The sequence below is a fragment of the Phyllosticta capitalensis genome (assembly GCF_038381095.1).
Source record: "Phyllosticta capitalensis strain CBS 128856 chromosome Unknown BKA78scaffold_11, whole genome shotgun sequence".
Taxonomy (NCBI): domain Eukaryota; kingdom Fungi; phylum Ascomycota; class Dothideomycetes; order Botryosphaeriales; family Phyllostictaceae; genus Phyllosticta; species Phyllosticta capitalensis.
In genome coordinates this window covers 1,803,444-1,818,953 of record NW_027117449.1, presented here as the reverse complement: position 1 = coordinate 1,818,953, position 15,510 = coordinate 1,803,444, and the positions used below count along the sequence as shown (strand labels likewise).

Genomic DNA, 15,510 nt, shown 5'->3' with positions numbered 1-15,510 from the left:
GCTGTTGGAGGGCTGCCTGCACGAAGACCGCTAAACTAGATCCCTGGTCTACTCTATTCCGGATTTCTTATTCCCCTTTCTCGGATTTACCTGAAGACTGACTGCACGTCTGGCTACGCGACTGGTTGCGCAACTGGCTGCACGAATGGCTGACTGGTCAATGGCGGAATTGACCGGATGATGCTGGGTTGATCGCCGTCAATTATTGGGTAGTCACATATCAGAGTCAGTTGGTTGCATGGCCAGTTGGTTGCGTGGTGAGTTGGTCACCCAGTTGGTTGGTGAGCGGCGCATCAACACATTTTCTCAGAGCATGGATGGACTAACACTCGGATATGTATCGCTACCATTGAGGTAGTGGTTGGTCTGCAGTTGGCCGCTACCAACGTGGCGTCGGCTGGTAGGTGGTCAGACGCGCTTATGTCCTCTCCCCTCCGGACTTTCTATCTCCTCTATAAAAGGAGGCTCTCTCTCATGTTGACTGTTGTTCCTCCAGAGCATATGATCAACCTGCTTCTTCAAGTGCCAAATCCTTTTGAGAGAGGCGGCGCTCTAGCTAATGGTCGTGTAGAACGAATTTTGGATAGCTTTTTTGAGAGATTCTAGCTCTGCGTCGGCTCCACTGGATCAAATCAGAGGAAAAGCGACTGGCACAAAGGTATGCAATGCAATCATCACTCTAAGACAGTCCACTGATGATGACCAGACAATGAAGATGAGGCAGTCCATAAAGTCGTTGTTATGTCTAGGTTTGCGCGCCCGCAAAGACGCGCCTGACTACCACTCTGATGACGGCAGCAGTAACTGCGCTCAAGCGTCCAATTCTCCAACTCAATCAAACAACAACGAGACTACATCCTCAGCGAATGCGAGGCGTATGAACGTCCTTGGGCTATTGGAAGCAACCTATACCGATCAAACATTGCATGATGCGCTCCGTTTACGCCACGAAAATACTTGCGACTGGATTCTTGATCACACAATCTTCCAAGAATGGGCGAGCAAAAGCGCCGGAGCAGCAAAAGTCCTTTGGTTGACTGGAGCCCCTGGCATTGGCAAAACGTTCCTCACCGCCAGAGTTGTCGAGCACCTTCTTGGGCAAGATTCAAAACAAGTCGCATACTTTTTCGCGTCAAAGAGGCTCAGTCCAAGTGAAATTCTCCGCTCTTGGGCCGCACAACTAATCCTGGAGAACGATGTTCTAGGGAATGGAGCCGAAGACCTCAAACAGCTCAGAGATTCAGATGTTTGGGCGTTTCTCCACAACGTTGCCCTGAAGTTGAACGGAGTCACACTTATAATTGATGGATTGGACGAAAGTCAGCCAGTCGAACCGCATGATGGTCAATCCAAGTTTCTGCAGAAGTTGAAAGAGAGCCTTCAGAATACTCCAGCGCGGGTGCTCGTCGCAACCAGAGATGTCCCCGACATTCGTGGAGAACTTAGTCCCGACATCTGCGGAAACGATCTTGGGGAAAGCATCACATTCCACAAGCTTAACGTCACTCGAGATGACGTGTCTGAGGATCTCGATGCTTACTTTCAAAAGATATTTGAAAGTGTTGCTGAAGAAGTGGGAATGACGCGCGAGGAATTTGAAGAACGATTGAACGGGAAGAGCGACGGAACATTCTCGTGGCTTTTTCACTTGCAACAGCGCACTGAGTATTCATACTCACTGGGCGATCTTCGTCGGCGCCTCGACGGCATGCCTTGCGGAGTGGACGAGACTGTCGGAGGTCCATGGCATGCCGTGCGGTGTGGATGAGATTCTTGGAGGGCGATGGCAGACATGACCCCACCCTTTCAGTTTTCTGTCCCCCTCTTCCTGAGTAGGCAGTCACTAAGGCGCAGCACGTCATCTGGTGACACTTAACAGCGCGCCGGGGTCCAGCTCTTGCACTCCACCACCAATTTGTCTAACGACCACTGAAGGCGAATGAATAAGCGAGGACGTAATCGCAGTCCCTGATAAAAGCACCCTGCATCTTGAATCCACCCGTTTCGTCTTCGCATTCACCCCGGTTTCCTCTGGGAGGATCGCATGCACGAGTGGATAACAATTTCTTTCCAGCACTGCCAGGGTCGAATACCGAATGTGCTACTTGCTGGCTTGTCGAGCTTTCGGCCGATTCTCCAAAATTGCAAACAATCACTCCACTCTGGTTGCTGCAAGGTGGTGAGCGTTACAACCAATTGCATGTGTTGCTCGATGAAACTGATCAATGCAATAGGATCTCAACTGAACTGATGCTTCTGGTTGGTCAACACGACTTTACCCTGCCGCCAATGGCCCTGCGTTTCTTGAATTGCCGACATGCAGAGAAGTTCCCTGGTGTTGAGGTTTTCTGCCCTGTCATTGGCTGATATTCATTGATTTACTGCATCGGTTCGCGATCTTCTCGCGCGCGCCAGTCTCCGTTCGCGGCTACGCGCCGCGCCCCTGCGAAATGCTTCACCAATTGGGGCAAAAACGCCGAAGACATACTTTATCAACAAATCTCCAATGAAAGCAGAATGAAGTCTAAGCGGCCTCAGGTCGACTAGTTGGTCATCGTTCAAGACGTAACGAGCTTTGAGACTCAGCTTCATGAGATATTCAAAAGTTGTCGGCAAGTAAAATCATGTTTCCAGAGCAGACACGTTTTCAACATCTTGATTGCTCCAAATGAGGAAGTGGTCTACGGTCTACCCCGGCCTGTCCCCACTTTGTGGCGCAGTTATTCGTATCTCAGGCGCTTAGGTGTTCTTCACTCCCGAGTTTCCAATCCCGAGTTTGGACTTCTTGAAAACGCACCAAAGCGCTGCCGGCGCTCCTTTGATTCTCCTAACATTATTTTAAATCCGGAGCATTTTTACAGACTTTGTTTTTCAAGCATCAAGCCAAAGACTTTCACTAGTCTTTCACCAGGCCATAGGAACATGGCCCTTGTCTCAGCCTCCTCGAATTCATCACCGAAATCACGATGGGAAGCGGCATTCGACGATCTCACGGAAAAGGAACGGTCTCAAATTGAACCGGGCAACTGGTTTCGCGCCGACTCTTCTTTGCCGAAGAATCTCATGTTGGGGATTGAAAAGCAAAAGGCTCAATGCGAGAGCAGACAATGGGTACTGTACACCAAGAAGGACGGTACACAAGTCAAGTTGAGAGAAGTGCTTGGAAAGATCGCGGACCATGTCACCAGATTCAAATCAGTTTGTGACTCTGTCATTTCACTTGCGCCTGGGTATGCGTCTGTTCCCTGGGCAGTCGTTGGATTCATTCTTCAGGTAGTTTCAGAACAGTGTTTTCGAGCGTTCAAATCTAACGCCCCCTCTTCCAGTCAACGACCCGAGATATTCAGAAATTCGCTGAAATGATCGAAGGCGTCGAACTAGTTGCACACAACACCCTTGTGTTTGCCGAGGTGGAGAAGGATAGCCTTGGCGACAACAGCGCTCTTAAATCTGAGCTTTCTTTCGCTGTAGTGCAGCTGTATGCTTCAATCCTACGCTACTTGTCAACTGCTCGTGCGTATTACAGCCAGAGGACAATGAGTGAGTGCAAGATCCTTTCAACACCCGTCGTCTCCCTAATTTTCGAACAGAGCGATTTTTCAAGAGCGTTTTCGACGATGCTGGTTCTGCGTCTGCTCTACTGGATCAGATTAAGCAGAGTGCCAAAGACGCCCATACGATTGCTGATAGGGTCGAGCACAAAGGTTTGCAACTCAAGTCAACATTCATTCAAAGGCAGTGTTTTGACAGGAATCAGACGTGAGCACCAGCCTCGGTGCCATTGAAAAACACCTCGTCGATGCCGTATCGTCAGCGGCCGCAAGGCGCGAAAAGCTCCTCAATTTTTTGAACGCGGCCTTCCCCGATGATGGCAAATACCGCGAGGCACAGAGAAATTGCCATAAAAATACCTGCAATTGGATCCTTGACCACAGAGTCTTTCAAGAATGGACTAAAAAGAATCCCACAGCGGCAAAGTTTCTTTGGATGCATGGAGCTCCTGGATTTGGAAAGACTTATCTTTGTGCAAGGATTGTCGATCATTTGCTCAAACAAAAACAAGTTGCGTATTTTTTCGTATCAAACGACAACACATCACACAGCCCAAACGCCATTCTCCGCTCCTGGATTTCGCAAATAATCCAGCAAAGCGATATTGCTATCCCAATTGCCGAAGAAGTGTTGCTGCCCCGAGAGCAAAAAGCAAGGCAGCCTGTCGAGGATCTCTGGAAGCTCCTTTCTCGCCTTTCCAAAAGTCTGAATGGTTTTACGCTTGTCCTGGACGGATTGGATGAATTGTCGCGCGCCACTGAGGCTCTCCAGTACAACAAGAGCAGCGTACGGGCCCAGTTCCTACAAGATCTGAAAGATAGCACGCAGAACACGCCAGCGCATGTGCTTGTCGTGAGCAGGGATTTGCTCGACATCAGGCAGGAGTTGACTCCTGATGTCATTCCCCACGGCATGGAATTCCGTGAATATGGCATCACTCCAAAAGACATGTCATCCGACATCAGCGCGTATTCCGAAAAGATTTACGCCGACGCTGTCGGCCGCGGACTCGAAATGCCACGTGCTGAGTTTGTGCGTCTTGCATCTGGCAAAAGCAACGGCATGTTCCTGTGGCTGCGGTTCCTAGATGAGGGCGTTCAAAACTCGTTTTCTCAGGTGGACCTGGAGCGAGTTCCGAAAGAAATGCCCCAAGGAGTTGACGCCTTATACGAGAAGGAACTTATGAACATCTTTGGACCGCAGGTGTACCCGAAAAGCAGGGACATTGCCGCGATGGTTCTCCGATGGGTGCTTTTCGCCACGCGACCGCTTCGACTCGAGGAGCTGGCAGAAGCAGTTGCAATCCAAATCGGTGCCAAAGACTTCGAATATCCCATAAAAGCACTCCCAACTTGCTGGGAGAGTTCTGGCGTCAATGAAGCTTTTGTCAACACCATTATCAGACGACCTTGCGGATCCCTTCTGACCATCCGAAGCCAAGGATTGTCGGGAAAGCTCCGCCATCAAACCGTACATCTCGTACATTTTTCACTCAAAGAGTATCTGCTGCGTAGAGGTTCAAATTTGCGTCAGCTTTGCGAAATACCAAATTTCTCGGACTCTCCAAACCAGAACATGCATCTCGCTCAGATTTGCCTGCAATATCTATCCTGCGACGTCTTCGGAGGAGATGGAGCCGTCAAAAAAGGCCTCCGCTTGGATTTGTCAAAATTCCCATTCTCAGAATACGCCGCTTCCTCCTGGCACCACCACTTATCCGGCAAAATACCCCCACAGATCATGGTGTACCTCGAAAGATTTCTGAATCCATCAACTGCCAATTGGAAAATGTGGTTCTTAGGATTAGACATCCGCTACCTTGCTTCGCCCGAGGGTAGTAGTCCCATCTACTGCGCCTCAGTTCTTGGCCTTACAAGTGTCGTTGAATTCTTGCACGTCAAAGGCCATTGTCTGGATACGAGAACTGGGTCGGACCGCGAACTCGGATTCCCTTTGCAAGCAGCAATCGCCGAAAAGCACTTCGATACCGCCGAATACCTCATCAAAAAGGGGGCAAATGTCAATCAAACAGGTGGCGAATATAACACTGCTCTGTTCGCAGCCGTCAACGTTTCTTCAAAGCACATTGTTCAGCTCTTGCTGGCCCACGGTGCAGATCCAGTGCCAAAACCGGGCCATGATCTTCGTTCGTTCAACAAGTCTGGCGGAACTGTACTGCACGACGCCTGCCTCATAGGGGATATTGACATTGTCAAAATCCTTCTAAACGCGCTCGACAAAAATAGCAAACGGTCTACCATTTCATGGGTTGACATTAGGGGCCACACGGCCTTATTCAACGCATCTCTCGGCGGCAAGAAGCAGCTCGTTGATTTGCTGCTCAAAAATGGTGCAGACGTGAATTCCGGAGCGCCACTGGAAGCAGCTGCCTCTGGAGGTCACCACGAGTTGGTCAAGATGCTACTTGACCGTGGAGCAGACATCCATGCCGGAAAACCAATAGAGGAAGCTGCGGCCAGAGGTTATCATCGGGTGGTGAAGATGTTGCTTGCACGCGGAGCAAACATCAACAACGGGGCTGCACTGGCCAGCGCAGCCACCCAAGGCCAGTACGAAATGGTTCAGATGCTCCTTGACTATGGGGCGGACATCAGTGGCTCCAACGGATCGTCAGCGTTGCAGATGGCTGGGTATCACAGTCAAATCGACATCGCCCAGCTGTTGCTCGAGAAGGGTGCCGTCATGCAAGACGAGGACGATGATACAAACTTTTGGAGCAGTGATCCGAGCCCTAGGAAGAGAATTCCCTCATCGCCCCCGATGGACCATCCCACGTCACTGCTGCAAGCCAGTCAAATGTTGTCGGGACACTGGAGAGGACGCTTAGACGGACGCGAATGGGTCACAATTTCGATCTTTGATGTCAAAAAGTCACACAAGGGCTCCTTGATGTTTAAAGGCAAAAGACACAATACGGCAGCCAATGTGGATTTTCTCGGTCAAGTTTGTCCAGACCACACTGTATGGTTTATACAAAAACGCGCCATCGACATCGTCGGTGCTGATGGACGGATTTTTGGTGGTAAGATAGATCTTCGGGTCGGAAAGATGACCGGGGGGTTTGCTGACTTTGAAGAGTCGGGTCATTTTGAGATGGAACGAGTAGATAAGTGACCCGAGTTGTTTCTGTCGAGTTTGAGGCTTGCAACATCTTCTATTACAGCTTTCAGATGACTTTCATTTTGTGCATTACTTGCAGGCAAACCTCCCAGTCTGGACGAACGGGACATACTGTGAAGAGCCAAAACCGTATCTACTGGTTCCATATCCAAGACAAGTCAGAGGTCGACACAGTCACAATCTTGACAAGATCATGTCAATCATCGCTTCGCCGAAGGTGTTGAGCAAGTCGGGTGGTTCAGAAACAGCCTCAAAGGATTTCAGATGACGGGGAAAATGGTGGTTCCCTCAATGGACCGACGTTGTCATCCTCGCCACAACGGTGTACCAATTGCCCCAGCCCGGGCGGGCTCGACAGCGAAATTGCAGCGACCCATCCGCCCAAGCTCTTGCGCGACCAAGCCTCGCATCGGGGATTCAGCAGATGCGGAACCTTCTGCTGTTTTCCGTGACAGAGACGATGGCCCTGACCGACCGACTAACGCGCGCTGGAACACATCGTGTCAGATCTCAGTTACTGCTGATTTTGGTTCCCTAGCCCGCCATCATTGGTTTTAAAAAATCAGATTTCCACAGAGCAGAGCATTGCAGTCTGATTCAGTCTTATAAAAACACAGCAGATACTATGCATCACTCGTCCACGATTTGAATTCAATCCACCCGATGGGTGAGTGCAACTGACTATCCCGACTGAAAGGAAATCTAGAAAAAAGAAAGGACCCGGTGTTGAAACCAAGCGGATCAGACCGCGAGGCCGAAAGCGATCTTGTCCACCGGCGTATCATGAAAGTAAAGAGCCTGAAACTCCTTCGTGAGAGACGCCATGCCCAGCGCCTGCTGTAATGTTTTACAGAAAAAGGGAAAAAGGAAAAAGAGCCGGCCCGAAAGAACCTTGCGTCTCCATACTTGCGGCGTCGCTCGTCGTTCATCTCTCATTCACCCGTGCCATCATAACCCCAGTCATTAATGTCCTCGTGTCTCGTCAGATCAACTCGCCCTCGCCGTTGCCGTCGTCTTCGCTGTCAGTCCACTCAACCATGCCATCTCTCTCGAGCTCTTCTGCACGCCTCTGAACCTCCGCCAGACCGCTCACTTCCTCGACCCAGCCCTTCTCATTGAGGGCCCGCTTGACAAACTCCCAACCTTCGGCCTTGTAGCGCTCGACGATGCTGTCGCTGCATGCGCTGCAGCAGTCATAAGGCTGACCTTTGATGGAAAGGTTGGAGAATGTTGAGAGGAAACCGCGGATCTGATGGGGCACGAGTCCAAGAGGGTGCTTGAAAGGTTGAGACGAAGAGGTGCCAGGGCTGGAAGGACCGCCGAACGCACGGGACTCTACTTCAGCGGCTGATGAAGTCGGTGCTGGTGCTCGGGCGCGAAGGGGATGCTGGACGACGGAGACGAGAAGCTCAACAAGAAGCGCCGAAGCAATTGCTGCGATTCCAGGACGAGTGACGGTGCACTGTTGATCCAGTGTCGCGTCTTTGAGGGACTGTTCCCATGTTAGCTGCAACTTCAGAATACGTCAGGGGGAGGATGAACTCACGTCGGCGGGTGCTACCACATCATTGCAAAAGTAGCATCCCAACTCTTCCTCTCCGGGTCCACTGGCCTTCAGACCCTGCCTCATGACCACAAAGGTGTCAAAGCCAAGGGCAGCGTTCATAACAATCTTGCCTGCGGCCTTGCCCATCACGGTCGGGAGCCATCGACTCTCTCGGGTGTCCATCAGGAGGAAGATCACGTCATGCTCATCAATCAAGGCCTTGAGTCGCTCAAAGTCGGCGAGAGTCTTGGTCTCGTCGACCACTGGGTGACCGGCCATGGGAACGGACATGACGTGGCCTGCAGAGACAACGCCGGGGTAAATTTCCTGGAGAGCCTCCGCAGCACGCTCTGCCTTTGGCGCTCCACCGTCCAAGCAATCCTTGAAGTCGAACAATGGTTGACGAACAGGATTTGAAAAGCTGACTTTGGCGTTGTCGACAAAAGTCACCTGGCGCACACCCCAGCCCAGGAGATTGCGCGACACATAGGAGCCGAGAGTGCCAGCGCCCAGCAGTAAACATTTGGTATTCTTGACAATCTCCAGATCGATGGATGGAGCGAGGCGCCACTTGATGAGCTTCAGATTGAGGTCGACTGCTTGATCGGCTAAGCGCCTTGGGTCCATCATCGCAGCAACGTCAACGGTGCGAGGCCTGATCACACTCTTATCGCCGACCTTGATCGTCTCCCAGCCAAATACCTTGGGCATCTGTGGCGATCGCGGGTGGGATGATGGAGTCGGTTCCAGAGAGGTGTCAATCTCAACCTTGACAGATCGAGGCGCTTGGATGTTGAAGATCAGACTCCTGGGCGCATCGCGATTGCTGTGGAGATCTCTGTAGCACAAGATTTGGACCTTCTCTAGTTTCCATCTGTGCCTGATCAAGACGAGAAGGTTCCGCAGCGGCCAGCCAGGATTTTCCTCGTCCGTCGACGGGTCGACAAAGCAAATGTAGCGATCCTCAGCAGGCGTTTTGCTGAAGAAGCCCTCCTCGTACTGACCAAGGTAGCCTACTTCCCACGTGTAACCAATCTCGTCGTTGTTCGCTGACCACGTCAAATTGCTCTCGCCTTGCGCCCACCTTCCGTTCTTCTTTGCAAGGAAGAAACCATGTTGGCGCTTGTCCTTGTTGTTTGCCATCGTTTTCCATGTGCCTATCGCATCCACAAGTTCAGTGGTCTCCAACGGAGTGAGCTTCGACGGGTCGATGATGTGTTCCCAGAATCCGTCGGACGAAAAGCCGGGATACGCAAAAAGGGACGTGAATTTGTACTTCTTGATATCTGCAAACGAGATGATGGTGAACGAAGCCAGGAGCGAAGGACACGAGAAAATGGTTCCGTCGTTGATCGCATCCCAGATCTGCTTATGGTCAGGGTGGAGTCGGAGCATGCGACAGAGGTGAGCGTACTGTTTGGCCTGCTTGCTGAAGCATGGCGGAGCGGTCGAGACTCTTGAACTGCTCCAGCGTATTCACATTGCGGAGAATGCCTTCGGCGCGGAAATGCTCTTTGGCTGGAACTCTAAATTGGTTCGCAACAGTGTCAGCGATTATTTCCCATGGGTGATAAGCTTCTACCGGAGACTCACATATCAGAAGTGAGAGCAGTACTGAGAATTTGCATACAGCAAGAGCGCTTTGGCTTGTTGCCCTGCTTGGTGGGAGGCTCGATCTCGTAGACGCCGAGGACCTTGCGCGAGCTGTCATCAAGCTTGTCATGGTTGACTTTGATCGATGCCAGCTGAAAGTAGAATGGCGTTTCGATCTCCGTAGACCATTTCTCAAACCTGACGTCTTTCTCTTTCGCCATTGCGCGGTACACTGATGCGGGGTCGTTTGTGCGGAACGATGAAGCAGGCGCGCCGAGAGCGCAAAGGGTGAGAGAGTAGTAGAAAAGAGATCAATGCGCTCGCATGTGGTCCTGTCAGTCGACTTGAAATGTCTCAGCAGATCAACAGCGGCGCGTCAATGGAGAGGATGTCAAGGTGATGGAGCTCATCAGGTGCCCGCCGCCAGATGATGTAAGGATCATCCGTGCATCCGCGCTAGTGAAGTCCCGGTGTTTAGCCGGCCGAGGCGTGTCGCCTGAGGTTTCTATATCGGCTGACTTCACTTCTTCGTTACAACACTTTAAGAAACAGCAATAATTCTGCGCACCTCGGCTTGAAGCAACATGCTTATAGGTATCTGTGGAGGTAAGTCTCGAAGTCTGCAGGTGTCAGTTGTCTTCAAAATCTTCAAGTCTATACTTTCCTTTTCCGCTTCCAAAAATTGTCTACCTAGGACACCAGTCAGTTTTATATTCAGCTCAGCAGCGCGTCGTTATCTGCATTTTCCTTTCATTCAGTTTCTTCGACGGCCGAGGAGCAAACACAATCAAAAGAACGGCGAGATTGACGCGTTTTTGCCGTTTTACAATCCACTGACCTCAACCCAGGAATCTGCGCCGGCAAGTCGTCCATCGCGGACTACCTCGTCTCCGAACATGGCTTCAAGCGCATCCGACTGGACAGAAACTCCCCGACTCCTCCAGTAGAGAAATCTGCCACAAATGAACACGTCCCTGAATCGGCCCCTCCACGTGATGGCGCGGCGGCCGTCAATGAAGATGGAGACGCAAACGAAACCTCCTTTCCAAACGTCAACGGCTTGCTCGAGTTTGTCACCAAGCGCTGGAGAGAGCGCTGGGTCACGACCGACATATGGGACGAGGCCATCGTCGACGCGCTGCTCCGACGGCCGTTTTTCCTGCTCGTCAGCGTCGACGCGCCCGTGAGCGTGCGCTGGGAGCGGTTCAAAGCACGGTAAGACGACCGACCCAATGCCGCACGCACAAATCGCTTTCACTGACGAGTTGGGTTGGCAGTTGCATAGCAGCCAGTCTCCCGCCTCCGACGCTGACCGACTTCGTCGTCCGCAACGACGCGCACCTCTTCGCCGCGCCAACGCACCTGTCGTCGCTGCTGCACCGCGCGCAGCTGCGCCTTCTGAACGCGACGCCCTCGCTCTCGACGCTGCACGAGGCGCTGAGGTCGCTCGACCTGGCGAACCCCTCGCGGCTGCGCCCGTCGTGGGACGCCTACTTTATGACGCTGGCGTCGCTGGCGGCGCAGCGCTCCAACTGCATGAAGCGGCGGGTGGGGTGCGTGCTCGTCAGCAACAACCGCGTCCTCAGCACGGGGTACAACGGGACTCCGCGCGGCATGCGCAACTGCAACGAGGGCGGGTGTGCGCGGTGCAACGCGGCGGCGGCCGGCGGCTCGTCGCTGGCGACATGTCTGTGCCTGCATGCCGAGGAGAATGCGCTGCTCGAGGCCGGCAGGGAGAGGATCAAGGACGGCTCCATCCTGTATTGCGACACGTGCCCCTGCTTGACGTGCAGCATCAAGATCACCCAGGTGGGCATCACCGAAGTCGTCTACAGTCTGGCCTACAGTATGGACACCGAGGCGGCGCGAATCTTTGACGAGGGCGGCGTCAAGCTCAGGCAGTTTGTGCCGCCGCGCGACGGCCTGGTCGATCTGGCAGCTCTGGCGGGAACCGAGGTGGACCTCGCAAGTCTGGAGATTAAGTCGTAGAACGCAAGACGATTTCATCCTGCTTCGGCATATATTTACAATTACTAGTGTGTAAAGTCAGCGCAATAACGCCGGGCGCTCATGATTGACCACGTAACCAACGCCTGTGAGTGTGAACCCCACCGCCTCTAAGAAATCCTATCTTTCCGGGCCCATGCCGACTCTGCTCACTTCGTTTCCCCCCTTTCTCTCCGACCCCTGGCCCTTGAGGTGAGCACTGCTTCCCCGGAACAAGCTTTGCCAAATGAAGGCCTCGCTGAGTAAGAGTTCTATGTCTTTTTCCGTCCAACTGCGAGTGGGAAGCGATTGAAGAAACATCATAATCTCTTGAAAGTCCATCTTGACCAACTGGTCGCTCCATTTGACCAAGAACGCGGCGCACACGTAAAGATGAAAGTCGGAAAACCCGCGCTCCTCCGACTGCGGCACGATTAGCAAGAGAGCTTCCAAATGTCTGGGGTGGCTTACCAGATATGTGTCCCACATCCTGATGGTGTTTTTCACGCTAACCTCCCGCATTAAGAGACAGTTCATCCATCGAAAGCTGAATTGGATGAATTCAACGCCCTCCTTCTCCAGGTGATCTGCCAAAGTCTTGTCGATTCTCGTAGTCAAGTCGCGCAAGCTTGCCACCTGGCGCTGGATCCCGGGTTGTGCAAAAATGTAATTGTCTTGGATGCCGTCCAACAGCTTTGTCAAGCACCAAAAGCTGTCTGCTTCTACGGCATCGAGAACGGCTTTTGGTAGCTGACCGGGATCCATGCCGCACTCCACATCGGGATCGGTGATGTATGCTCCAAGAAAGACTTGCCAAAAGGGGGTCACAAGATCGTTGATTCCTTGGACGTAGCCGCTGGCGGGGTGCCTGATTGCCCAAACGTAGAGAATGCGCTCCAAGGATCTCTGGGTGGCTTCGTAGCTGTACAATTCCAAATGCGGGTTCGTCCGCGGGACGTCGATGCTGATCTGGTGCCAAATGGCTTCATCCAGCCCCCGTCCGCGGCTTCGGCTTTTTGATGCAGAGGGCGGTATTCCCATCTCTTGCCCAGCAGTGCTTCTCTCAAAGGCCTGACGTACCCCTTCCAAGTACTCCCGTCGTTTCCTTTCGAGCGTCGCGATACGACGTTCCGAGTTTGCTGGCAAGTATCCAAGCAAGAGCTGCCAGGTCATTGCGCGGACTTCGACCGGGATGCCAGACCACGCCGTTGATCTGAGTTCGGGGATGGCAATGTTGCTAGACTGCAGGATGCGCTTGAACTTGTTGATCCGGGATATTCGTGCGGAGTGTGCCTCGACCTCCTTTTGCGGCGAGTTTGGGGGCAGCGACGGGTGGGCAATGAGGTGCAGCGCGTTTGCTGGGTCCCGCAAGATGTCCTTGTACTGCGGCCGGAGAATCTTGCCAACTGATGGTTTGGCCGTAGGGTAGAGCGGGATTGTGCTTCCGTTGCGCTCCTCCGCTATGTCACCGCTGTCCAAGCGCCATGGCTGTGCAGAACTCAGTCCGCTATCCATGGATCCGTGGAGAGAATGCGTTCCTCCCGGATCCTTGCCTTTGTTCAGTGGCTTCCGCTTGCCCTTGCGCCGCATGCTGGCTATGCTGGGCAACCCAAACTCGTCCTCATCGTCATCGAATGTAATGTCCTGATCCTCCTCGTCTTCATCCTCGTCCGCATCAGCATCGTTCGACAGGTATGCGGGCGGGAAGGGCTTGCGACCCGGAGACGTCACGGTGGCTCCGCTCCGGCTTGCGGGAGGGCTCTCGTTGCTGTTGGAGGTGCGCGGGCGGGAGGAGCTCGAGACGGATCTTGATACAAACATGAGCGTCGGCAAGGGAGGAGATGGATCGGATTGAAATTACAAGGTGTCGAATCTGAGAATGTCCGTGTGGGAGTAGGATGCGCCGACTACTTTCTTGGACTCATGGCCCTTGGAGGCGCCCGAGTTTGTGCGCCAAAAGGGAGATGCAGAGCTGTCAGGTTGCGTGAGCAATGACGATGGTAAAGGCCTCGAAGCTCATACCTTGTGCGGTCTGGTATATTGCCAAGGGAGATGGGGTTAGCAGGACGGATCCCCGGTGACAGCAATGCGGATGATGCTACGAACCAACCTGGACCATTTCCTTGTGCAGCAAGTCAGCTCAGGGCAGCTCAGGGCTGGCAGGGCGCGGAGCAAGAGGGAGGATTACCTGCTGCTGCTTCTTCCCGGCCATTGTCGTCTTGTCGGCGGCGTTGAGCGCTCAAGTTCCATGGGGACGACACGGACACGGACCCGGACATGGAGCGCCGGCGACGGCTGCACGTGATCTACGCCTGAGTCTTAGTCATCAAGTCCGCTGCCGTGTGGCCGCCTCCGCGTCCACTCGCCGCCGCCTCCTCACTCCCGCGCATCCAATTCCTCAATCACGACAACCTCCATCGACTCGCGGCGCACTCAACTACTCAATCACAACAACCTCAATCGAGTCGAGCGCTTACGCGACTGCTTTGGAAGTTGTTCTTCCACTCTCTCGAAACTCAACGACCTCGTCGGCACCAGTTTGCTGCCTCGACCGTGTTTTCTTCGGTCCCGCGGAACCCGCCGGCCGCCGCTCTCACCTCACGCGCGCACCATTTGCTCAATCCTGAGCTCGAGTCTTGACGGCATTGTCTTTGACTCTCCCTCGGACTCTTTCTTTCAACATGGCTGAGCCTGACGAACTCGACGAGGATCTCTTTGCGGACCTGTGAGTGCTTCACCATGTGGGGCCGAGATTTGAATTTGAATTTTCTGACCCTTCCGCAGCTACGACAACGAAGACGTCCAAGCGAAGTCTACCCAGCCTGCCGCTCCTGCCGCTCAATCAGAGCCTGTCCAGGAGCCCTCTCAGCCTGCGCAGCCACCGACCCCCGCCGTGAACCAGGAACAGCAAGCCGCAGACCATGATGTTTCTGGGAGCTTCGCTGGTGCCGGAGATGTCGGCGATTCAAAAATGGAGAATGACGAGAGCGAAGCTTTTCATTACAATAACGGCCAGAGCAGTGGAAACGGATTCCCGAGGCCAATTGGTATCAAAGAGGACGGGTGAGTCGCCCCTCTGTTTTCCATGCTCCCTTCCACAACCCCAAATCCCTCTTCTCTACAAGGTACAAAGGTGAGTCGGTGTCTCAATGCGGCAATTCTGGGCGTTGTTCCTCGTCGGGATTTTGGTGCACGTCTCAACGACAGACATGGCAGTCCGGAGCCGAGTCGAGCTTTTGCTGTTGTAAGTCTGTGCTGGAGGCTTGAAACCGGCTACGTTTGAGTTCCGCTTCGATAAAAAACAAGCATGGAGACGCCAGCGCGATTAGCAGATTGGTGGTTCAAGAAAGCAAAAGCCTTGGTGCTGTTGAACTGGCGGTGAGACAAACTTGGGATCATGGTCGAGTGGTCCAGAAGTTAGCGTCCATGAGGGTGTCAGTCATCTGGGCTGTGGAAGCAAACGTCGCATATTTACGCCTTGGTGTTGAAACGGGAAAACAAGCAAGCGAGGCGAAATCAGCGAGATGGAATGACATCCGGAGACTGGGTTTACAACTCCTTCGAACGCCACTTCAGAGTCACCAGCCACAGAAAAAAACTCAGAATCTGCCATCGTTAGAAAGCAGAGCTTGTCCAGAAAATATCCGTAGCAGCCAGCGAGGATAGCTTCGAAGGTAGATGGTCTGGGGGTC

General features: G+C 53.1%; 6 protein-coding genes across 6 annotated transcripts; 4 read left to right on the top strand and 2 right to left on the bottom strand.

Annotated features, from left to right (window-relative positions):
• Positions 1–475: 475 nt before the first annotated feature.
• Positions 476–1,932, top strand: BKA78DRAFT_47216 (uncharacterized protein). Its single transcript, XM_066893244.1, has 3 exons — positions 476–658; positions 707–749; positions 802–1,932. Exons 2-3 carry the CDS (start codon positions 742–744, stop codon positions 1,766–1,768), a joined length of 975 nt encoding a protein of 324 aa, XP_066740136.1. The 5' UTR covers positions 476–658; positions 707–741; the 3' UTR covers positions 1,769–1,932.
• An 837-nt stretch (positions 1,933–2,769) lies between these two features.
• BKA78DRAFT_347272 (uncharacterized protein) lies at positions 2,770–6,863 on the top strand. Its single transcript, XM_066890559.1, has 4 exons — positions 2,770–3,273; positions 3,327–3,540; positions 3,591–3,704; positions 3,758–6,863. Exons 1-4 carry the CDS (start codon positions 2,923–2,925, stop codon positions 6,685–6,687), a joined length of 3,609 nt encoding a protein of 1,202 aa, XP_066740135.1. The 5' UTR covers positions 2,770–2,922; the 3' UTR covers positions 6,688–6,863.
• Positions 6,864–7,268: 405 nt separating this feature from the next.
• BKA78DRAFT_338878 (autophagy-related protein 7) lies at positions 7,269–10,219 on the bottom strand. The gene is made up of 4 exons (XM_066890273.1): positions 9,833–10,219; positions 9,654–9,765; positions 8,240–9,604; positions 7,269–8,185 (listed from the first exon to the last, which is right to left on the bottom strand). The coding sequence occupies exons 1-4, from the start codon at positions 10,051–10,053 to the stop codon at positions 7,676–7,678; spliced, it is 2,208 nt and encodes a 735-aa protein (XP_066740134.1). The 5' UTR covers positions 10,054–10,219; the 3' UTR covers positions 7,269–7,675.
• A 147-nt stretch (positions 10,220–10,366) lies between these two features.
• On the top strand, positions 10,367–11,836 carry BKA78DRAFT_325975 (cytidine deaminase-like protein). Its single transcript, XM_066889404.1, has 3 exons — positions 10,367–10,438; positions 10,681–11,047; positions 11,110–11,836. Exons 1-3 carry the CDS (start codon positions 10,417–10,419, stop codon positions 11,819–11,821), a joined length of 1,101 nt encoding a protein of 366 aa, XP_066740133.1. The 5' UTR covers positions 10,367–10,416; the 3' UTR covers positions 11,822–11,836.
• Positions 11,837–14,068, bottom strand: BKA78DRAFT_325974 (GTPase-activating protein gyp1). The gene is made up of 5 exons (XM_066889403.1): positions 13,925–14,068; positions 13,841–13,850; positions 13,680–13,790; positions 12,290–13,625; positions 11,837–12,241 (listed from the first exon to the last, which is right to left on the bottom strand). Exons 1-5 carry the CDS (start codon positions 13,935–13,937, stop codon positions 11,960–11,962), a joined length of 1,752 nt encoding a protein of 583 aa, XP_066740132.1. The 5' UTR covers positions 13,938–14,068; the 3' UTR covers positions 11,837–11,959.
• Positions 14,069–14,499: 431 nt separating this feature from the next.
• On the top strand, positions 14,500–14,885 carry BKA78DRAFT_299712 (uncharacterized protein; the record flags this gene model as incomplete). Its single annotated transcript, XM_066887095.1, has 2 exons — positions 14,500–14,543; positions 14,603–14,885. The coding sequence occupies 2 exons, from the start codon at positions 14,500–14,502 to the stop codon at positions 14,883–14,885; spliced, it is 327 nt and encodes a 108-aa protein (XP_066740131.1).
• Between the last annotated feature and the right edge of the window lie 625 nt (positions 14,886–15,510).